This window comes from Sinohyriopsis cumingii, chromosome 10, assembly GCF_028554795.1.
Source record: "Sinohyriopsis cumingii isolate HCF-2022 chromosome 10, ASM2855479v2, whole genome shotgun sequence".
NCBI lineage: Eukaryota > Metazoa > Mollusca > Bivalvia > Unionida > Unionidae > Sinohyriopsis > Sinohyriopsis cumingii.
Window position 1 is genome coordinate 93,097,702 of NC_142970.1, and position 25,197 is coordinate 93,122,898.

The window sequence follows — 25,197 nt, forward strand, 5'->3', positions numbered from 1 at the left end:
GATAAAGTGTAGTGTAGGATAGTGTCTGTTGCACTCCATTAAAATGATAAAGTGTGGTGTAGGATAGTGAGAGTCTGTTGCACTCCATTAAAATGATAAAGTGTAGTGAAGGATAGTGAGTGTCTGTTGCACTCCATTAAAATGATAAAGTGTGGTGTAGGATAGTGAGTGTCTGTTGCACTCCATTAAAATGATAAAGTGTGGTGTAGGATAGTGTGAGTTTTGTTGCCCTCTGTTAAAATCATAAAGTGTAATGTAGGGTAGGGACAATTTGTTGCCTATTGTTAAAATGATAGAGTGTGGTGTAGGGTAGTGAGAGTCTGTTGCACTCCATTAAAATGATAAACTGTGGTGTAGGGTAGTGAGAGTTTGTTGCACTCCATTAAAATGATAAAGTGTGGTGTAGGGTAGTGAGAGTCTGTTGCACTCCATTAAAATGATAAAGTGTGGTGTAGGGTAGTGAGAGTCTGTTGCACTCCATTAAAATGATAAAGTGTGGTGTAGGGTAGTGAGAGTCTGTTGCACTCCATTAAAATGATAAAGTGTGGTGTAGGGTATGGATAGTTAAAATGATAAAGTGTAGTGTAGGATAGTGAGTGTCTGTTGCACTCCATTAAAATGATAAAGTGTGGTGTAGGATAGTGAGAGTTTTGTTGCCCTCTGTTAAAATGATAAAATGTAATTTAGGGTAGGGACAATTTGTTGCCTATTGTTAAAATGATAGAGTGTGGTGTAGGGTAGTGAGAATTCGCTACACTGTCAAAATAACAATGTGGTGTAGATTTGGGAGTATCTGTTGCCCTCTGTTAAAATGATAAAGTGTGGTGTTGGGTAGGAAGTGTCTGTTGCCCTCTGTTAAACTAATGAAGTGTGGTGTTGGGTAGGGAGTGTGTGTTGCCCTCTGGTAAAATGATAAAGTGTGGTGTTGAGTAGAAAGTGTCTGTTGCCCTCTGTTAAAATGATAAAGTGGTGTTGGGCACGAATTGTCTGTTGCCATCTTTTACTGCAAAAGTAAAAAAATATGTTTGCATCATGCAATTTTTGCAAATTTGGTCTATATATTACTTATTAATTGACATCTACATATGTATATCATACATACACTATTTTATATGTTTATTGTGAAGGAAATTCTCCATTTTAAGTATCTTTTATGTACTAGATTTGTGAATGCTCTATGCTTGCTAGAATTTTGCCATTTTCAGTGTGTACATATCATTTGAGATAATGTGCAAGTGCTGTGCAATATTCACTGTCACCACAATCTTACCTCTGACATGTAGAGAAGGGAAATAACTGTCCCCAGAATGATGAACTTCACAACCATATAAAAATAATGCCGTGTATGGTCTGTAAAAGTATAAAAAGAAAATAAATTTGTAATGATCATCATTTTCATTAATTAATATAAATTTTGTCTCCATATTATTGATAATGAAATTTATTGAGCAGCCAATTGCAGTGGCATGGGCCTCGACACCCTTGGAATGTAAATTTGCACTGACATGTAAGAATGGATGTACAGCTGTCCCCCCTCTTTTATATGGCCATCCCTTCTGCACTTGGAAAGTGGCCACACAAAATGAGTGGCCCTTCAAGAGAGGGCCTATATTCGGTGAGAAGAATGTGTATGTAGTAAGAAAGTTACATATAAGTTTCAAAGCATTTATCTTTATTTAAAAGTAGCATTTATTATTAATATATTAACCTCAAGCGACGACTTTACGGGGCAGGAGGTAGTAGCTTACAGCCGAGCTCTGTAGCGTTATGGTCATGCATGATACACTAAAGTGGGTGGTATTATTGAAAGGTAGACAGATGTAGCTCTACAATGATACCAAATAATCTGGAATATCTAGTTGCACTACAAATTCGCCTGTGGTCGGAATCCGATTTTGTCTCCAGATTTTAGACTTTTTGGTCTCAGATCTAAGGCAAACCGGTATGAACTGCAAAGAGACAGATGAGCCTTTGCAAAAAGTGGGATAAGATGGGCATTTGGAATAAAGAGTGGTCTCCATACAAAAATAATGGCTCCATTCAGCAAAAAAAAAAACAAAAAAAAAAGAAGAAAAAGAAGTCCAACTTTTACCCTTCTGCTCATGTGCGAGTCAAATGGCCAATGAAAAACGATGTTTCTAACACAACTAGGCAGTATGTTATTGAAAGATGACCGGGAATTTTGGTGTTTTCGAGTCTATTCAGAAATAGCTTTCAAAATGTGTTTCCTACTCGATTTTCAGGCAAAAATGACAAACAGGTCCAGGGGTTAATGTGTTAAAAGGCTCTTCTTGTATTAAGAATAGATTTGTTTAAGGTTAACATAAATTAATAGTTCTTATTCTTAAGCGTGAAATGTGAGTAGGGTATTGTTGGCATGCGCACTGCACAATCAGTAAAAAAAAAATCTTTTAAATCTTGGTACATACATTGCTTGGCATTTAAAATATTTTTCTTTGTATTAACCCCATTTTTCCACCGCTACAGAATATTCCCTTTATCTCTTATAATATTGTTTCTTTGAGTCTTTCCAACATTTTTAACAACAACTCTTGAACTCTCCCCATTGTCAACAAGTCGAATACCATTTACTTTTTTTCTAAAGTATTAATTATCTGTTTACATGATGACATGTTAAAGTTTGTAATGATTTATTCCTATATTGTTAATTGTAAAGTACTGCAATTTAATTATGCAGACGAAAGTTTTGTAGAGTAGACAAAATACCTTATTTATAAATGAAGCGATACATTAGTCATGTGATTTTTCAGGCTTTGTCTGGTACCCTGTTTTGTTCAAGGTTTATTTCTCTGTGTGTCTTAATCCACAAACTCTATAATCAGTCTATGCAAGCCTAACCATGTTAAGATCTTGACAATTACATCCAGTCACAGTCATCAAAGATAAAAACTCAACTGCTGTTTGAAGCACAGATCTCTATGACAACATCAGTTTTACCCCATTTCCCGTAAACATCAGCATTAATGATATAATACTTACCATAGTCGTACATGTACTTTAACCTACACTTTCTTTTGTAGGACCACTGATATGATGTCACTTTTCACCCAGGTGTATCATAGGACTACTGATATGATGTCACTTTTCACCCAGGTGTATCATAGTACCACTGATATGATGTCACTTTTCATCCAGGTGTATCACAGGACCACTGATATGATGTCACTTTTCACCCAGATGTATCATAGTACCACTGATATGATGTCACTTTTCATCCAGGTGTATCATAGGACCACTGATATGATGTCACTTTTCACCCAGGTGTATCATAGTACCACTGATATGATGTCACTTTTCACCCATGTGTAACATAGTACCACTGATATGATGTCACTTTTCACCCAGGTGTATCATAGTACCACTGATATGATGTCACTTTTCATCCAGGTGTATCACAGGACCACTGATATGATGTCACTTTTCACCCAGATGTATCATAGTACCACTGATATGATGTCACTTTTCATCCAGGTGTATCATAGGACCACTGATATGATGTCACTTTTCACCCAGGTGTATCATAGTACCACTGATGTCACTTTTCACCCATGTGTATCATAGTACCACTGATATGATGTCACTTTTCACCCAGGTGTATCAGAGTACCACTGATATGATGTCACTTTTCACCCAGGTGTATCATAGGACCACTCATATGATGTCACTTTTCACCCAGGTGTATCATAGTACTACTGATATGATGTCACTTTTCACCCAGGTGTATCACAGTACTACTGATATGTCACTTTTCACCCAGGTGTATCATAGTACTACTGATATGATGTCACTTTTCACCCAGGTGTATCATAGTACTACTGATATGTCACTTTTCACCCAGGTGTATCATAGTACTACTGATATGTCACTTTTCACCCAGGTGTATCATAGCACTACTGATATGTCACTTTTCACCCAGGTGTATCATAGTACTACTGATATGATGTCACTTTTCACCCAGGTGTATCATAGTACTACTGATGTGTCACTTTTCATCCAGGTGTATCATAGTACTACTGATATGTCACTTTTCACCCAGGTGTATCATAGTACTATGAACTCTAGGATCTGATGTGACTTGAGTATCTTACTAAATAATGAAAAAACCCAAACATTCTTATACAATATGAATAATGAAAATAATGATACTTTGAAAGAATATGATAGTGAACAAAAATGGAAACCTTAAGTGGCTTGAGATCTGCTTTCTGTTGCGGAAAAACAATAGTAATCTCAACAACTATCTCATGATGAAATAATGCACTCACCAACGTAGACTTTTATGTATACTGTTCAGAGCTGTCTATGATCTTTAAGCTGAACAAATATGATGAATTTTGTTTTACTTGTCAAGCTTAATTTATGGACAATTAGTGACAGGGTACTCTTTCCAACACTTTTCTATATATTGACCTTTACTTGGGGACACAATTTCTATGAACAATTAGTGACAGGTACTCTGTCCAATACTTTTATATATAATGACTTGTACTTGGAGGCAGAATTTCAACTATTAGCACAAAAAGAAAATGCTCACCAATACATTTTAAATGATTTTAGATTGCTTGGACCCTTAAAAAGTGAAATATTCCCACACTTCCAATCAATCAGCCATCGTGTAAAAATGCAGCACTGAGTATCAATTTGAATGCCATCTGAAACCAGATTCATGGTATGTAAAGTATCAGCAATAGCAACAAAAGCAACACAAGTAACAACAATGAAATGATTGATCTCTTTCAAATAACAGCATATTTCATCATCTGAAAAAACTTCATTGAAAAAAGTCTGCCATGGAACCAATTATCTCCATGCACTGTTAACTCCCTTCTACCTAACTTGCAAAAGTGCTTGCAGAAACATTTGTAAACTTATGACACTGCAAACATAACTGCCCAAAATGTGCTACCTATGTCTCACTATGGTTACACAGGTGATACAAAAATGTGCGTTTCTTTTTATTTTATAGACTCACCATCAGCAGACTTTTCAGACAGGTGCGGCCAAATCGCCATGGTGACGTAGATGACAAGGAACCAGAAAGAAACTAGTGGGACAAAGTAGTAAAACTGGTAGGGACGATTCATAACAAAACACAGGACAACAACTAGTAGATTCAACCTGAACATCACCTGCAAGAAAGAATAAGATACATTTCAACCTTCCATTTGATGATTCTAATATCCAGATCACCTAAAGTTACATTCCCTGCAGGATATGAATGACTGACTGACAATTGAACAGTGCATTAGGGCTGTTCCATTTAAACATACATGGTACCCTGGGAAGGCAGTTTTTAAAAAAAGATATGCCAGGATACCCTAATTTCAAAGAGTTCATATTAAAATGATATCAAATTCCTAAATTGCATCTATGGGTGAGTACCCTACTTTAAATGTGCCTTCCCTGGGTCCCATGTATGTTTTAATAGAAGAGACCTTAGCAATATCTACGTTAATTTCTTTCTATTAAACTGGCAACACCAAAAACAATCTGAATTTGCAAGATCACTGATGAATATCATCCTTTCAATCATGTACAACCAAGTACACAATGGTCTCTGATCCTTTCTTCAGTTTCTAACTTCTTACCTTTTACATCCAGTAGGAAAAAATTATATTATTTGATACAAAAAGACAAATTACCTGCCAACAAATTGAAACAAAAAAGCCTCATTACCTTCCAACAAATTGATACAAAAAGCCTCATTACCTGCTAACAAATTGATACAGAAAGCCTCAGTACCTGCCAACAAATTGATACAAAAAGACAAATTATCTGCCAACAAATTGATAAAGCCTCATTATGTACCTGCCAACAAATTGATACAGAAAGCCGAATTACTTGCCAACAAATTGATACAAAACAAGCCTCATTACCTGCCAACAAATTGATACAGAAGCCCTCATTATCTGGCAACAAATTGATACAAAGAAAATCATTACCTGCCAACAAATTGATACAAAAAGCCTCATTACCGGCCAACAAATTGATACAGAAAGCCACATTACCTACCAACAAAATTGATACAAAAAGCCTCATTACCTGCCAACAAATGGATACAAAAAGCCTCATTACCTGCCAACAAATTGATACAAAAATGCAAAATTACCTGCCAACAAATTGATACAAAAAAGCCAAATTACCTGCGAACAGATTGATACAGAAGCCCTCATTATTTGGCAACAAACTGATACAAAAAGCCTCATTACCTACCAACAAATTTATACAAAAAAGCCTCATAACTTACCAACAAATTGATACAAAAAGCCTGATTACCAGCCAACAAACTGATACAAAAGCCTCATTACCTGCCAACAAATTGATACAAAAAGCCTCATTACCAGCCAACAAATTGATACAAAAAAGCCAAATTACCTGATAACAAATTGATACAAAAAGCCTCATTACCAGCCAACAAACTGATCCAAAAAAACTCATTACCTGCCAACAAATTGATACAAAAAGCCTCATTACCTGCCAACAAATTGATACAAAAAGCCTCATTACCTGCTAACAAATTGATACAGAAAGCCAAATTACCTGATAACAAATTGATACAAAAAGCCTCATTACCTGCTAACAAATTGATACAAAAAGCCAAATTACCTGATAATAAATTGATACAAAAAGCCTCATTACCAGCCAACAAACTGATCCAAAAAAACTCATTACCTGCCATCAAATAGATATAGAAAGCCAAATTACCTGCCAACAAATTGATACAAAAAAAGCTTCATTACCTGCCAACAAATTGATACAAAAAGCCTCATTACCTGCTAACAAATTGATACAAAAAGCCAAATTACCTGATAACAAATTGATACAAAAAGCCTCATTACCAGCCAACAAACTGATCCAAAAAAACTCATTACCTGCCAACAAACTGATACAAAAAGCCTCATTACCTGCCATCAAATAGATATAGAAAGCCAAATTACCTGCCAACAAATTGATACAAAAAAGCTTCATTACCTGCCAACAAATTGATACAAAAAGCCTCATTACCTGCTAACAAATTGATACAGAAAGCCACATTACCTGCAAATAAATTGAAACAAAAAATCCTCATTACTTGCCAACAAATTGATACAAAAAAGCCTCATTACCTGCCAACAAATTGATGCATAAAGCCAAATTACCTGCCAACAAATTGATACAGAAAGCCAAATTACCTGCTAACAAATTGGTATAGAAAGCCAAATTACCTGCTACAAAACTGATACAGAAAAGCCTCATTACCTGCCAACAAGCTGATACAGAAAGCCAAATTACCTGCCAACAAACTGATACAAAAAAGCTTCATTACCAGCCAACAAATTGATACAGAAACCCACACTACCTGCCAACAAACTGATACAGAAATCCACATTACCGGCCCCAAAAAGTCTGACCCTTATGTGCAATTTTTCTAATCCCATATAAGTGATTATGTTGGATTCTATTAATCTAGACGAGGGTGAAAGAGTACAAAAGACAGCATTCTCATGATTATCTTTTACAGTACAACACAGAGAAACCTCTCACAATTGTATCATACATTGTAATGTACAGCAGCCCACTTCCATGATATCTTACAGTATTACAGAGATGTATCTCTCACGATTATACCACACAGTACGCTGAGGTCCCTAGCTTAATTAGACCATATAGTACAACATATAGAAGACCCACTCATGATTATATATAACAGAGGACTCTCTCATGATTAGATCATATATTACAACAGAGGAACCTCTCATGATTATATCTAACAGAGGACCCTCTCATAATTAGATCATATATTACAACAGAGGAACCTCTCATGATTATATCTAACAGAGGACCCTCTCATAATTAGATCATATATTACAACAGAGGAACCTCTCATGATTATATCAGAGGACCCTCTCATGATTAGATCATATATTACAACAGAGGAACCTCTCATGATTATATATAACAGAGGATCCTCTCATAATTAGATCATATAATACAACAGAAGAACCTCTCATGATTATATCTAACAGAGGACCCTCTCATAATTAGATCGTATAATACAACAGAGGAACCTCTCAAGATTATATCTAACAGAGGACCCTCTCATGATTAGATCATATACTACAACACAGAGGACCCTCTCTAGATTTATGTATTACACAGTATAACAGATCCCTATCACAATTTTGTCATATAGTATAACACAGAGGTCCCATCCCTCTTATTATTATGGCAAACAGTTGAACAGCGGCACCTCTATAATTATATCATATAGTATAGACCATTTCATGGTTGTCTCCCCTGGAAAACACCAGATGGTGTTTCGGTGCAAATGACTTCAAGATAGTTCATTTTATAAAGCTGGCAAATGTAGATGATGATGATGATGATAATAATAATAGTAATAATAATAATAGTAATAATAATAATAATACTAATATATTTTTAGTAATGTGCCTAATCTTCAAGAGCAACAAAGTCTTTACAATATTAGGTACCACAAAAGCGTAAACAACATGAAATTACAAAATCAAAATAAATGTGGACAATAATTAAGGAAGTAAACATTATTAAGTCTTGAAGTCTCTTATTGTGGTCAATATAGGTTAGTTTCAAGATCACTCTTGAATGAAATCAGTTTATTGTGTCCAAGATCTATGGTCAATTTGTTCCAAGTAGCTGGGCCATGGTACGCAAAGGAACATTGTCCATATGGCTTTGTTTTAACAATGGCAAAATAAAGATACAAGTCAGAAGAGGAGTGTAAATTTCAAAATGGGGTATACACCTGGATGATTTAAGATAGGTATTTTTTTGGATTGGAGTTAGTCATTGAAAAGTAGCACAGTGAACAGATTTTGTGTTTGATCCTATAATTTTTTGATATGATAAAATAAACTGGCATAATGTGAAACAGTTAAAGAGAGTTCCTTATCTAATTGTAAGTGGCGTGACTTTGTTGTATGGACACCCAGAGGGATACATGCCGAGAGGATTTGGTGTGACAACTAACTGTGGGAGGAGAGAATGTTTCCAGAGTTAAAGACCTTTTCAGCATGCTGACCGATATGTTCTCGATGAGAATTAAGAGAGGTCTTCCTCTTTACACACAAAACTTTATTAAATTCAATAGTCAAGACTGACTCTAATCTTAAGTTAAGACAAGGTGAAATGTAGTATTATTATAGTTACTAAAACAATTACATTTCTATTTTATCAATTCAATTATAGATTGATTGAAACATAACATTAACCACTAACATAAACATCATACCAACCATACATATGTGCACATACCTTAACCAGTAATAAGCTGCTTCAGTTGGTCTGATTTGTTTTGTAAATAGTGATTCATAAATCTGAATGGTGCATGAGGTCTCCATCATGAAATGTAATTGTTTGAATTTTCTTTATGTAAATGAAAGAATTATAAATAAATACTGTATTTTAATGCATTCAAAATTTGAATTTCCTGGAAGATAACATCAAAAGTGTGGCCTACTTTGGGTTCCAGATAGAGGATGATGGTCGGGTTAATAAAGACAATTTAATCCTGAGAAAACTAAGTTACAAGTCGTACAAAAAATAATACGTATTCAGCATTCAGTGCTTAGTAAAAGACACAAGTACATGATCTCAAATGAGAAGGTTTTTATTTTCAATTTCCCTTGGCAGGTCTTGCCATATTATTGATAAAAAGCAACATATAAATAAATATATATTGTTTTGCATTATAATACAGACCTAATGGGGTCAATTATACAGCATTTACTTACATTTTTATAAAATGTTCTGTAAAAATGCCCAAACAAAAAATAAAAATTACAGTAAAGGGGAGGTTTTGCCATGTTCTGCCATGTTTTACATTCATTTGTGGTTCTGGTTGGGATTCTGATCAATTACATAAGTCCATTGCAGTGCCGGCATATTTTTTCTGAAAGGATTTTCAGCCAAGCAGGCAATCTTATAAATAAAAAGCGGTCTCATCTCAAACCAGAAAATGTGGATGTGATTGTTTTTCTCCAAAAGAATATGAAGTTGTACAGTCTTGCACTGAATGTTCATTGAATGACTCAGTTACCTGTTCACCTGTTCTTCTCTCAGTGTGTGTATGTGATTGGATTTTTAATGTAGCTTTAAAAAAAATTCAGCCCTATCACTACGATGTCTGCAGTATGGCAGTTTGTAGTGATGTCTAGTACTGGTGCATCATGCCACAAACATGTAGCATGATGTCCCACCCAGTCACATTATCCTGACACCAGGCTAACCAGTCTTAACACTAACCAGTCTTAATACTAAACTACTAGCACCATTTTTATAAATCTTTCGGTATGACTCGGTGTTCAAACCCGCAACCACCCACATCCAAAGTGGACACTCTAATCACTTTGGCCACAGGAGCAGTTCACCTGTTCTTAAATTCTTGTCATAAACAAATGAACACAATTTTAAAAATTTGTTTTTATTAACCTGTTCCTGTTATAAACATACAATTTGGTAATTTCTTTATATTTAAATACATATAACAAATAACAACCGTAAATAATTAAGTCCTATTACAAAATCTCTGATTATATACCAGTTAGACCGTAGCTAAAACTGATGCACTACTTTGATCATTTCTGTCATGCAGCAGCTATAATTAATTAATATTTAATCATCAATCAGTTGGTGTAACTGCTTCGTTTAAATGTGTACAACATGGACCATCTACACAGCCACTTTCTCTATGATTCCTATAGCCACAGCTTCATTTAACCATATACAACATGGACCATCTACACAGCACCACTGTACAATTCCTATAGCCACTGCCTCATTAAACCATATACAACATGGACCATCTACACAGCACCACTGTACAATTCCTATAGCCACTGCCTCATTTAACCATATACAACATGGACCATCTACACAGCACCATTCTATGATTCCTATAACCACTGCTTCATTTAACCATGTACAACACGGACCATCTACACAGCACCATGCTATGATTCCTATAGCCACTGCTTCATTTAACCATATACAACATGGACCATCTACACAGCACCATTCTGATTCCTACAGCCACTGCTTCATTTAACCATGTACAACAAGGACCATCTACACAGCACCATGCTATGATTCCTATAGCCACTGCTTCATTTAACCATGTACAACACGGGCCATCTACACAGCACCACTGTACAATTCCTATAGCCACTGCTTCATTTAACCATACACAACATGGCATAGATCGTCTACACAGCACCATGCTATGATTCCTATAACCACCGCTTCATTTAACCATGTACAACAGAGACCATCTACACAGCACCATGCTATGATTCCTATAACCACTGCTTCTTTTAACCATATACAACATGGATCATCTACATAGTACCATGTTATGAGTCCTATAACCACTGCTTCTTTTAACCATATATAACACAGATAATCTACACAGCATCAGTCATGATTTCTTTAGCCACTGCTTCATTTAACTACATACAACATGGATCATCTACACAGCACCATTCAATGATTCCTATAACCACTGCTTCATTTAAATCTGTGTGACACAGACCATCTACACAGTCCATTCTATGATTCCTATAACCACTGCTTCATTTAACCATATATAACACAGATCATCTACACAGCACCAATCATGATTTCTGTAGCCACTGCTTCATTTAACTACATAAAACATGGATCATCTACGAAGCACCATTCAATGATTCCTATAACCACTGCTTCATTTAAATGTGTGACAAAGACCATCTACACAGTCCCTATGATTCCTATAACCACTGCTTCATTTAACCATATACAACATGACACAGATCATCTACACAGCACCATTCTATGATTTCTATAGCCACTGCTTCATTTAACCATATACAACACAGATCATCTACATAGTACCATTCAATGATTCCTATAGCCAATGCTTCATTTAACCATGTACAACACGGACCATCTACACAGCACCATTGTACAATTCCTACAGCCACTGCATCATTTAACCATGTACAACACAGTCCATCTACACAGCACCATTGTACAATTCCCATAACCATTACTTAATTTAACCATGTACAACACAGACCATCTACACAACACCATTCTATGATTCCTATAGCCACTGCATCATTTAACCATGTACAACATTTACCATCTACACAGCACCATTCTCTGTTTCCTATAAAAAGTGCTTCATTTAACTGTGTATGACAGACCAACTAAACAGCACCATTCTATGATTCCTATAGCCACTGCATCATTTAACCATGTACAACATTTACCAGCACCATTCTCTGTTTCCTATAAAAAGTACTTCATTTAACTGTGTATGACAGACCAACTACACAGCACCATTGTATGATTCCTTTAACCACTGCTTCATTTAACCATATATAATACAGACCTTCTACACAGCTACTTTCTTGGAATACAAGACAGAACATCTACACAGCCACTATCTTTTGAGTACAAGACAGAACATCTACACAGCCACTTTCTTGGAGTACAAGACAGATCTACAAAGCCACTTTCTTGGAGTACAAGACAGAACATCTACACAGCCACTTTCTTGGAGTACAAGACAGAACATCTACACAGCCACTTTCTCGGAGTAAAAGACAGAACATCTTCACAACCACTTTCTTGGTGTGGAAGACAGAACATCTACACAGCCACTTTCTTGGTGTACAAGACAGAACATCTACACAGTCACTTTCTCGGAGTACAAGACAGAACATCTACACAGCCACTTTCTTGGCGTACAAGACAGAACATCTACACAGCCACTTTCTCTGAGTACATGGCAGAACATCTACACAGCCACTTTCTTGGTGTACAAGACAGAACATCTACACAGTCACTTTCTCGGAGTACAAGACAGAACATCTACACAGCCACTTTCTTGGCGTACAAGACAGAACATCTACACAGCCACTTTCTCGGAGTACATGACAGAACATCTACACAGCCACTTTCTTGGTGTACAAGACAGAACATCTACACAGCCACTTTCTTGGTACACAAGACAGAACATCTACACAGCCACTTTCTTGGAGTACAAGACATCTACACAGCCACTTTCTTAGTGTACAAGACAGACCTACACATTTAACCATGTACAACAAAGGCCATACTTTGAATAGCTTATAACCACATCTTATACTGTATTGACTGACCTTTAGAAAACGAAACCAATGAATCTGGTTGGTCTTTGTCATCATTGGCAGTCATCACCATCATCATCATCAATATTATCCTATAAACTTCATCATGCCTTTTAAAAAGGAGGGCATTATCTGAATTTACAAGTGATTTAATGAAGTTGTAAAGGCTGGAGTTAAAAATGCAAAGCTCAATTTTCATGCATTTAGTTTATTTTTCAGCAAAACTATGGGTTGCTGTGTGTATGTATATGGGGGGGGGTATTCAGGTTGTTTTAAGTGTCTTTGTTAACAAAGATGCCTGGTTTACCAAGTTAGAAGGACCCTAACAGGTCAGGTAACCCAAGGTTCAACACTGAGTATGATCAGAACCATAAAATGTAAAGTGTCAAACCTGCTAAAATAACTTCATCAGAACCAATAATTGCAACTGGCTGTCACTCAGAAGTATTCCGCATGTTTGTCACAAGATTGCATCAAGATTCCACTTGAGTGTATCATACTTTTGCAAAGAGTTAAAATTTAAAGTGATAATTGAGATATTGTAAGGGAGTAAAGGTACATTTGTAAAAAACAACATCATCATAAGAACATTAACAATGGCTGTTGTTGTTGTTGTTGTTGGTGATGTTGTAAAGTTTAACTCCATTTTTCAGCACAAGATAGGCTATACATGGCAGCCAGTATAAATGGTGGAGGAAGAACCTGGGAAAACCCAAGAAAGAACCAGGGACCCATGAGAAGCTTCTGGCAAGCTCTCTAACATATACACACTGGCAAAACCCGAGACTCTAACATATGCGGATGGATGTGAGATGGCAGTAATCCATAATGGTGGGCACTTTAGACCACTCAGGGCCCTAACATTAGCAATGGAAACCAGGCAAGGTTTCATCAGTATAAAAATATGATGTAGAACATTAACAATGGAAACCAGGTGAGGTCACATCAGTATAAAAGATGATGCTGAACATTAACAATGGAAACCAACTAAGGTCACATCAGTATAAAAGATGAAGTTGAACATTAACAACAGAAAACAGGTACGGTCTCATGCAGAACACTAACAATCCTGTACATTAATTTGGCTTTTCTCAAACAGATTCGGTCTTTAATAGGCAATATTTTTAACCTACCAGCTAAATTTTCCTTGCTTTCTTTCTGGATTGATATTAGCCCTAATGATCTTTTATGAAGATGTGCCAGCTTTGATATGTTTTTATCATTTGAATTAACCCATACTGTATTACAGCAGTCAAAATAGGGTTGTACGTAACTGTTATAAAATAGTTTTCTGTGCCTTTCAGGAAGAAAATGTCTTATGTCTTATGCTACTGAGAGGCAATAAACTTGAATTGACTTTTTTTACTGATATGTTTGATATGTTCAGTCCATGATAGGTTATTACCTACCAGAACACCAAGTAGTCTATCATGACAGACCATTTGCAAATTTTTATCCTTCCATGTCAGACATAGTTCATCACTATGAAAATTTGTCCTTTTTTGCCATGTTGAGATAAGTAATATTTTAGTTTTACCAGTATTTACCACCATGCCACTGCATGTACACCAGTTTTCCAGTTTGTTTAAGGCATTCTGTAAAGAAATTTTGAGTTCATGCTGTGTGTTTTGGATGCCTGACAATGTTTTGTCATCTGCATAGAGATCTGTAGATGATATTGAGTCTCATAGTAAAAGTGGTAGGTCATTAATAAATAGTAATGGACCTAGAATTGAGCCTTGTTGTACTCCATATCTAATTATTCCAGGTTCAGACAGAACATTATTTATGTAAACATGTTGTGTTCTCTCACTTAAGTATGGAGTAAACCATCTAATTGTTCTATCATCTCACTGGTAGATTTTCAGTTTCTTCAAAAGGATTTCCTGATCCACCATATCAAAAGCTTTCCTGAAGTCTACAAATACAGATCCTATTATTCTACCTTGGTCAAGTGCTTGAAGCTATTTATCAGTTAGGGAGATCAAGGCAGTCTCACAGGAACATTTCTGTCTAAAGCCTGATTGATTAGGGTGTAACAGCAAGTGTTTGGTTAAATATGACAAGAATGAGTCATGGACACGTTTTTCAATCAATTTTGACAAGTTTGGAAGGACTGAGATTGGTCGGTAGATATCAGCATCATCCTTAGAACTAGATCTGTGAGTAGGAGTTATTTTTGCAGTTTTCCATATTCTGGGGACATAAGGTTGCAATACTTAAATTGATTATGAATGTTATGCTATTTACAACAGCAGAGGCATCAGATTTAATGAGTTGTGGACCAGTCTGATCAAGTCCTGTAGCTTTTTGGTATAAAGTTCACTGAGACATTTTTAATAAAGTTGTTTGATAATGGTGGGATAAAAATACCTCCTTTGAGATTTTGCTGCTGCAGAACTTCTTCAGGTCATTAAAGTTGTTTTCTATCACTGGTTCTTTTAACTTTGTGGTAATGTTGGTGAAAAAATCAATGAAAGCATTTGCAATGTCAGTGTCATCAGTGACTATGGTGTCATTTACCAGAAGTGAGTGAATTTTATTTGTCTAATCTGTGTGTGTTCCTCTAGTGAGTTCATTGAAGACTTTCCAAATGGAATTTGTGTTGCTCATTGTTTTCAAACAACGATTGATAAGAAGTTATTTTTAGCATTTTTAATCATACTTGTTATTTTATTTCTTAATACTTTATATTCTGCATGGTTTCCCATAGCCTTGAATTGGTCTCATGTTTTCATAGCATCTAGGATTTCAGCAGTATGCCAAATTAGGTTGAATTTCAGTCTTTACTCGATGTACTTTCAGTGGTGCATATTCAATGGAACTTTATATAGGTTATGGAGAAATTGTTATTCATTAAAAATTTTGAACAATCTGTAAGTGATCGTTTTGAGTGTATTTTTCTTATTTTTCTTGCATTTAACCTTTCTTGTCAAAAAAGTAGGATAATGGTCACTAAGACCAACATTCGGTACATTAATACAAGTATCACTGACAATGAGGCCATAATTACAATGCTGCATGCTGAACGTGTACCTAAGTATCACTGACACTATGAGGCCATAATTACACTTAAAAATACAATGCTGCATGCCGAACATGTACTTAAGTATCACTGAGAACAAGACCATAATTCCACCAAAAAAAAAAAATGTTGCATGCTGAACTGTCACTGAGAACAAGGCCATTATTCCACTAAAAAACCAATGTTGTATGCTGAATGTGTACTTAAGTATCGCTGACAAGGCCATAATTATACTTAAAAATGATGTTGCATGCTGAACTTTTTACCAAAGTAACATTGGGTCTGTGCACTTTGTGACTGGACTTGACTTGTAAGAGAGAATATCGGTATCCAAGTTACACAACAATCAAACAGAACTAACAAGCTACCTGCTGATTTTTTTAAATCCAATATGGTAGTCATTCATGTGCAAAAATGAAATGTTGTGGGTCTGATAATCAGAGGTGATAAAAAGACAAAGACATAATGCTGACAATTAAATTGAGCTAACCAACCAGAGTGCTGAAAATTAAAATTAGCCAACCACCCTGAATGCTGACAAATAAATTAGTCATCCACCCTGAATGCTGACAATTAAAATTAGCCAACCACCCCAAATGCTGACAATTAAACAGAGCCAACCACCCAGAATGCTGACAATTAAAATGAGCCAACCACCCCAAATGCTGACAATTAAATGGAGCCAACCACCCAGAATGTTAAAAATTAAAATCATCCCAAATTTACTTGAAATCATACCACAAGTAAGCCTGGGCCTTCATGTTCAGCCCATGATCAAAACATTGCTAAAATCTTTAAACAAAAGCATAACAAATTTTTCATACCACTGCTGCTGCCAGAAATGTTTTTGTATGTCAAGAACAAAGGAGTTGTTGTGTAGAAATGCAAATAGACATGTCTGAAAACCAGGAGGTAAAAAATCTGTGAAATATATGATGATGTAAAATGCAGCCAATCCAATGCAGCCAAGACTGCATTAATATCATACTGACTACAAATCTGGGTTGAACTCGAATAATAATTATGGGAATTTTATTGTGCAGAAAAATAAGCAGATGGCCTGAAAAATCAGGGACAATAACTTTACTAAACAAGACAGAACACTGAAAATACAATTTAGTCAAGGCCTAATAAAAAACTACATACAAAAATTGTTTGAAATCCGATTATAATTAAGGGAGTTATTGTGCAAATACAAAAAAGTGGATGGGTCTGACAAATGATGACAAAGAATGCTGACAATCATGATCAGCCAAGGTTTCATCAATATCAATCAGTAAACCAAATCAAACAAGAATCAAGGGATTATTTATTTAAAAAAGTAGGTGTGTCAGGCAAATAACAGCAAGAACTCTTACGATGAAGGCTAATGATCAAAGTAAGTCAAGATCTAAACAATACAAAGCTGTAAACCATACCAGATAGCCTGCAACAACAAGTGAGGGACTTGTGTGTGAAACAGAAGTGGCTGGGTCTGACATGTAGGGGCTATAACTCTGCCAAATAATGATGCAGAATGGTGACAAACCAAACTCAGGAAAGTTCCCATTAATATCAAGCTGTATAACAAATTTGGTCAGAATCTACAAATAATTAACAGTTGTTGTTTGCATTCTTTGGAATGATATAAGCGTTCAAACTTTAAGCAGATTTATGCTTTAAAATATTTTTTTTTTAAATCAAAATTAAATGAAGATACTTTTACCTCCAAAAATTAAACAGAGCCAGACAGACAGAATATAGACCAGAAAAGGTAGCCAGACAAAACCAAGGAGACACTGGCAGCTAAACAGACGACTATTCTATTATAATGTGTGTGTGTGTGAGTGGTGAAAGAACCCGGGAAAACCCCAGGAAGAACCACCGACCCACGAGAAGCTACTGGCAAGCTTTCTCACATACCCACATGGGCTGAATCCTAGACTTGATCCCATGCAGACAGAGGTGAGATGGCAGTGTTCCGTAACAGAGAGTGCTTTAGACCACTCGGCCACTCGGGGCCTCTCTGTTATAATGAGGTACTTTATAGTGAGATCCATGGCCTTATGTGATTTATATCTATGACCACATTATAACAAGATCCTTTAAGGTGCAATCCATTTGACAGCATTATAAACAGGTGCTTTATAGCAAAATCCATGACCTAACATGTTATATCAATGACCATGTTATAAACGGGTTTCATAGTGAGATCCATGACTTCTCCTGTTATATATATGACCATGTAATAACGAAGTGCTCTATAGTGAGATCCATGACCTTACATGTGATATATCAATGAACATGTTATAATGGGGTGATTTATGATGCAATCCATTACCATACCAATGTTATATCAATAACTCATTGACAATGCTTTATAATGAGATCCATGACCCCGTGTTATAACCATGACCATGTTATATCAAGGTGTTTTTTGGTGCCATCCATTATCATACCCTTTTTGCATCTATAACCATGTTCTAAAAAGGTGCATTAAAGTGAGACCCATTTTACATCATGTGCTTTATAACGAGATCCATGACCAAAATCTTGTTATATCTATTATGCTATGAGGTGCTTTATACACCTTTCCCTCGTTAACTCGCGCACAATAAAGTCCGAAAAATAAACCGCACTATAAGCAAGTGCACAAGTTACAGAGGGACCTCCGAAAAAAGAAGTGATGCCATTCCTGCTGGATAAAAATGAAATTGGGGGGGGGAAAATACGGCTGTTTAATGGCTGAATACTTGTTTTATAATTGCTTTGAGACTACAGTCAAATCCGGTTAATTGGGGCAGCCGCTTATTTGGGACAAATCTTAAAGAATAAAAACAGATTAAAAAAATAAGCAGAATTTGCTCTGCTTATTTGGAACGATATGTCACTTTACTGGGACAGGATATGCTAGATGGCATGCTTGTGTGTTGCATGATGGTCATTACTACAGTGGCGTGGTAGCCATTACTGTATTCATCGCTGTTTCAATCAGTAATGCACTTTTACCTGGAAAATATCAGACTCTTTCCAATATGCTGCAGAAAGGTTTGACATTAGCAAAAAAAATTCCTTACTCGACCCAACTAAAAGCCAGCCACCTAACACCAGTCATCACTGACTGACAGAGATAACTGGAGTGCCAAAATCTACAATTGCACGCGTGATACAGCAGCAAGATAAACTGAGAAAGGAATGGACTTTACACGAAGGACATCATGAAACAACCAAAAAATGGAACTGTGAAGTCAAGGATCCAGACATTGAAGAGGCCCTTAATCAGTGGTTCTCTATTGCACCTGGATGAGGTGTAAGTGTCAGTGGTTCAATGATGAAAAGTAAGGCAGAGGAGTTAGCTAAAAAGCTGGGTCACAATGATTTCAAAGCAACAGATGGTTGGTTGTCTCAATGGAAATCTAGGCATGACATTAAATTCAAGAAAGCACATGGCAAGAAGGACAGTGCTGATGGTGTAAGTGCTGAACAATGGAAATTAACAAAACTGCCTGACTTGCTTCAGAACTTTTGTGCAGATGACATCTACAATGCTGATGAAACAGGCCTGTTTTATCATGCCACACCAGATGGTTCCTTGACCTAAAAACATGTAGCACTGTCGGCATCAAAGAAAGCAATGGATCACATAACTGTGTTATGCTGTTTAAACATCAGGAACTGATAAATGAAAGCTGTTGGTTATTGGGAAAAGCGCTAAGCTTCGATGCTTGAAGGGGCTTAGAATAGACAGTTTACCAGTCGTGTACCTCACTAACAAAAATGCATGGATGACTTCTGAAATTTTTAAGAAATGGCTAGTGAGTTGGGATGTGGAACTACAAGTGAATTCAAGAAATATTTTGCTGTTACTTGACAACTGTGCAGCACATCCTCATTCAGATTGTTTGAAAAACATCCTTTTGGGATTTTTGCCTCCCAACACTACATCCTTGGTACAACCAACGGACATGGGAATCAAAAAAAATTTGAAGACTTTGTATTGTGCAAAGTTGCTAACTACATTCTTGAGTCAATTGAAGAAAACACTGACATCATCTTCAACAGCCAAGGAGATCAGTGCAAGGATTAACATTTTACAAGCAATACAGTTTGTTGCTGATAGTTGGCGAGAAATAAGCATCAAGACCGTTCAGAACTGCTTTTCTCACTGTGACTTTAAGCATTCAGGCTTGGATATGATAGAGAGTGAAAATGACATCATTTTGGAAGTGCAACATGTCACAAACTACGAAGAATTTGCATGCATCGATAACATTCTTCAATGCTACAATGAATATGAAGATTGTGAGGACAAAATTTGTGAACGAATTGCAGAAAAACAACAAAAGACATCAGAAGACCAGGAAAGTGAGGATGATGATGATAACACGCCAGAGCCTCGACATGTGACTAACCAGGATGCCAGAAAAATGATAGCTGAATTACAACACTACCTCATGCAGGAAGGCAATGAAGGTAGCCCAATATCCACAGTAGATACATGCACTGATTTCGTTCAGCTACAGTCAATTAAGGGAATGTGGCAGGGGACACTCAATAAATTTGTCAGACATCATTAACTGTTAAGAACATTAAATTAAAATTGTTTTAGCTAAAATATTTTTCTCTGACTTATGCCATTTGTTTCCAGAATTAATTTACATTACATGTATTGTTTCTCAGTAAACGATAATTTGTGTTTTGTTTTATACATTTTTATACAGTACATGTACAGTATATGTTTGCCTTGTGTACTTACTTCACATTAATTGGGGCAGCCACTTAATTGGGCCAAACTGTTCTGGTCCCAATTAACCAGAATCCACTGTAATTGTCACTACAGTACTTTTTTTAAAACAAAGTTGATCATTATTCTGTAAAATTACATTATTTTTTTTTAGATGCCCAACAATTGAAAGATTGTTAACATTATTCCAACTGTTTCAACAACCTTCAAGTGTACATGAAAACAATGGTTTATTACCTCACTAAATTGTTTTGTTGTTGATTAATCTGGTTCCTAACTTATTATGCTACGTTGGAGTTCGAAGCTGGGAGTCTAAAAATGAAGGGAAGTAGACTGCCAAAAATTTTGGTACACCACTGAATAAGATTCCTTTTATTAAAAAACTAGCAACTATTATTTCATGTAAAAAATTGTTGATGCTGAAACTCAAGTATTAACGAAACCTGTGTTTGTCCTTAAAGATGTTTTTAAGTGCCAATTTCTGAAACTCACTTCTTCACAATAATCCTATTTGTGAAACAAAAAATATCTATTTCATGGAACATTCATTTTGCTTGGTTGCCTTGCTATCTTTGATTACATTTACAATTTAATTTTGGGTGGTCTAATTATTATTAGGTACACAATAATATTTATGACAGTGTTCAACTGATCAATTGAAATTAGTTCACCTGATGTACAACCTGGGCCACTAGATCTTAAGCATGCAGGATTTGCATGCCTTTTAACTTTTCTTTATTCCACATCCTTTATTTTGATTGAAAAGATGCAATTAATATGATAATACAAAGGAGGTCTGCTTTTAATTCAATATAACAAATAAAAGTCAGATATCAAAAAACTGTCAGCATTTATTTAGGTTCTCAGAGAAATGTTTGCAGACATAGCCATTACGAAAGATTGACACATTTTACATTGGAATACAAGAGGGCACATTGCATTTATGATCACTGCACTTAAACCCAAATAAAGAAAGAACTAAAATAAAAATATCACTTGATAAAACACTTGTTTAATTGGTTGCATAAGTGACATTTTCATTGATCGAAATTTCATTAAATATCATTATTTACAGTATTCAAAGAATGTCATTTGGAAAGAAAAAGTAAAAAAATATAATTTTTTTATTAAAAGCGGACATAATGTTGATTAAAATTTCCAGGTCCTCTGTCAACTTTGACAATACAATGAGCGATATATCGAAAGTTTCAGTTACAAACTGTGATTGTGATTTTCTTGAAGTTAAGCAAATAGGGGTCAATGTTTTGGGTAATTTCTAGCCCCCCAAGATGGGATCCATGCCTGACCCCATGTCATAAGCGGGTTCGTGAGTTATCAGGGCATGAGTTATCAAGGGAGTAATGTAGTAAGAGTAACGTTGTAAGATGCATGACTTACATTGTTCTATCTACTTCCATGTTGTAACAAAGTGTTTTAAATTGCAATCCATTTGACAGTGTTATAATCAGGTGCTTTATAGAGAGATCAATGACCATACCCATGTTAAATATATCACCATGTAATAATGAGGTACCTTATAGTGAATTCTATGACCTTACCTGTGAATTATCTATGACTATGTTATAACAAGGTGCTTTAAAGTGTGATCCATTAGACAGTGTTATAATCAGGTGCTTTACAACATGATCCATGACCCTGCTTGCGTTATATCTATGACCATATTATAACAAAGTGATTTATAGCGGGATCTGTTAGTATAGTGGTATCTGTTAGTATAGTGGGATCTGTTATTATATCCATTTTATATATATAACCATGTTATAAAATATGCTTGATGATGAGATCAATGACCACTTATAACAATGTTCTTTATAGTGAAGGACCTCTGTATTAAAGAAACATTTCTAAGGTTACTGACAAAACAGAATTCCAACAATGGAAACTAGCTCAGTGTATAGTAAAGAATTGACCCTCTACGCATCAACTATTTGAAGTTTCCACTCATTTAGTCCAACAATTTGTTTGATATGATCATCTTTTACCTGAACGAAATTTGTGTTTCCAAAGAATAGATCATCAACTTCAATTTATTGGAGGGAGGGAAACTAGTAGCTGACAAGGTGGCAAGTCAGATAGCCCAATATAACCCAATCATAGAAGAAAAGGTAAAGCAAAACATCACTCAGGGAAACACTTACTTCAAGAAGTCGACGCAAACTGTTCTGCTTCAGATGCCAATACAGCGGCATATGCCGACACCCACGCTGAAAAAAAGGGAGAGGATCGTAACTAATCGTTAATGGACCCACCTTGGTGTCAGTGTGTCAAGGCCAACAGGTACAGATTTAACACAGGTTCCAGAGAACATAGTGCATCATCTGTCACCCGCGCAACAATGTATTATTCAACATCTCACTTGCATAGCCACTTACACATTAATTTAAATATCATTTTAATGTTGACATTGCAGCTGCTGTCACCATTAGAAATATTTTACCTGTATCTCACCTAGATGCTGATGATGAGACAGAAATTAACTGAGTTTAATATTGGGCTTTCTGACTAAATTAAGGGTATTTTAAGATCATAATAACCATTTTTTGTTAAAAAAGAACAAAACAAGCATCTATTTATATTTAAAAAAATTAAAAAAATGAGTGGGTTTGGAGTTATTTTACCAACTGGAATGTTGTAGCAACATTCAATGAACATAATATTTTTCCTTTTCTTAAAAATAAAAAGAAAGAATCCATAATGAAACTCCAAGTACAAGACAGTGTTGTACCAAGGATCCCAAGGGTAGACAATCTCATTAAATTTGGTTATAAGGGTAGCTAATCTCATTAAATTTGGTGCTAAGGGTAGATAATCTAATCAAATTGGTGGTAAGGGAAGATAATCTCATCAAATTTGGATGTAAGGGTAGATAATCTAATCAAATTTGGTGGTAAGGGAAGATAATCTCATCAAATTTGGTGGTAAGGGTAGATAATCTAATCAAATTTGGTGGTAAGGGTAGATAATCTAATCAAATTTGGTGGTAAGGGTAGATAATCTAATCAAATTTGGTGGTAAGGGAAGATAATCTCATCAAACTTGGTGGTAAGGGAAGATAATCTAATCAAATTTGGTGGTAAGGGAAGATAATCTCATCAAATTTGGTGATTTGACCATTAAAACTTCATTTGCTTTAAACTAACCATTGTTTCTGTGGATGCTTGCATTACTGTACTGAGGGCCTTAAGATGGACTACTTCTGTTTTACAACTAGATGCAACTATCCTCAAGAAAGTTATTGAGTTAACTCAATCAAGTCTTTATTATTATTATTATTGTGAACAAAATATATCCGGTATAAAAATCAACAATTAAAATTTATTTAGGCTATTTGAAAAAAGCTGCTCTAAATAAACTCCATCTAACAATAATGCAGACCAATGGCAAGGTCTCATCACGCTACATACCAGATTTTGTTAAAATCTAATAATAATTAGATCATTGTGTGGAAATGAAAATTGGATGGGTGGATGAAATGTACGTGAATGGATGAATGGACGAACAGACCCAATTTAATTGTTCCAACATTTTTATAATAAGTGGAGTTGGGGAATCCAGTGTTCAATGGAAAAACTCATGAGACATCCCTTAGGGATTTAAACTAAGCATCGACAGCTGAATGTAATGCATGACAGAACGTAATTACTGCTGATGAAATCAGGGCCCAGGGTGGAAAAGTGATATAAGGCGCTTGCCTTTACAGGTCACTGACATCTCCCCTCTGTTCATATGGGTTTGAGAGTCGGCTAGGCCAACATGGGTGTGTGAGAAAGCTTGCTTCCCATGGGTCTCTTAATCTGTTTCTAGGTTCTTCCTACACCAAATATACTAGCCATTATGTAAAGCCCATCATGTGCTGAAAATGGCATTAATCCCACAAAACCATAAACAAAACCTGACAAAATCAGAAAATAAAACATTACTGTTAATACTGTTAGCACCCTCCCCGAGATGAATACATCTATCAAATTTCATTATCCTATATAAAACAATGTCAGAGAAACAGTTAAATGTACAAAAGTGATTGCTGGAGAGTGTAATGTATGTCAGTGTGACTCAGTTTTGCCTTTAAATACACACAATTTCAGAGAAACTAAGCTTAATGTAAAAATTTAATCTAACTGCTGAAATGAGAAAAGTCATCAGGTTTCATGATGGTATTTACAATGGTGTCCAAGAAACTGGGCTAAATGCAAAACCTTCACAGCTACAACACCATCAAAATCGATTCCTACTAATAGCAAGTAGTCGGCAACCAG

General features: G+C 35.7%; 1 protein-coding gene across 2 annotated transcripts in view; it reads right to left on the reverse strand.

Moving 5' to 3' along the window:
* Positions 1-25,197, reverse strand: part of LOC149790594 (N-acetylneuraminate (7)9-O-acetyltransferase-like) — a 139,145-nt gene that overhangs the window by 14,351 nt on the left and 99,597 nt on the right. The window contains exons 15-17 of one of the 2 annotated variants that reach the window (XM_089972690.1): positions 23,080-23,145; positions 4,994-5,150; positions 1,271-1,350 (exon numbers count right to left, since the gene is read on the reverse strand). In XM_089972690.1, the coding sequence (XP_089828816.1) occupies positions 1,271-1,350; positions 4,994-5,150; positions 23,080-23,145 (303 nt within the window). The remainder of the gene's footprint in view (positions 1-1,270; positions 1,351-4,993; positions 5,151-23,079; positions 23,146-25,197) is intronic. The other variant, XM_089972693.1, reaches the window with a different exon arrangement.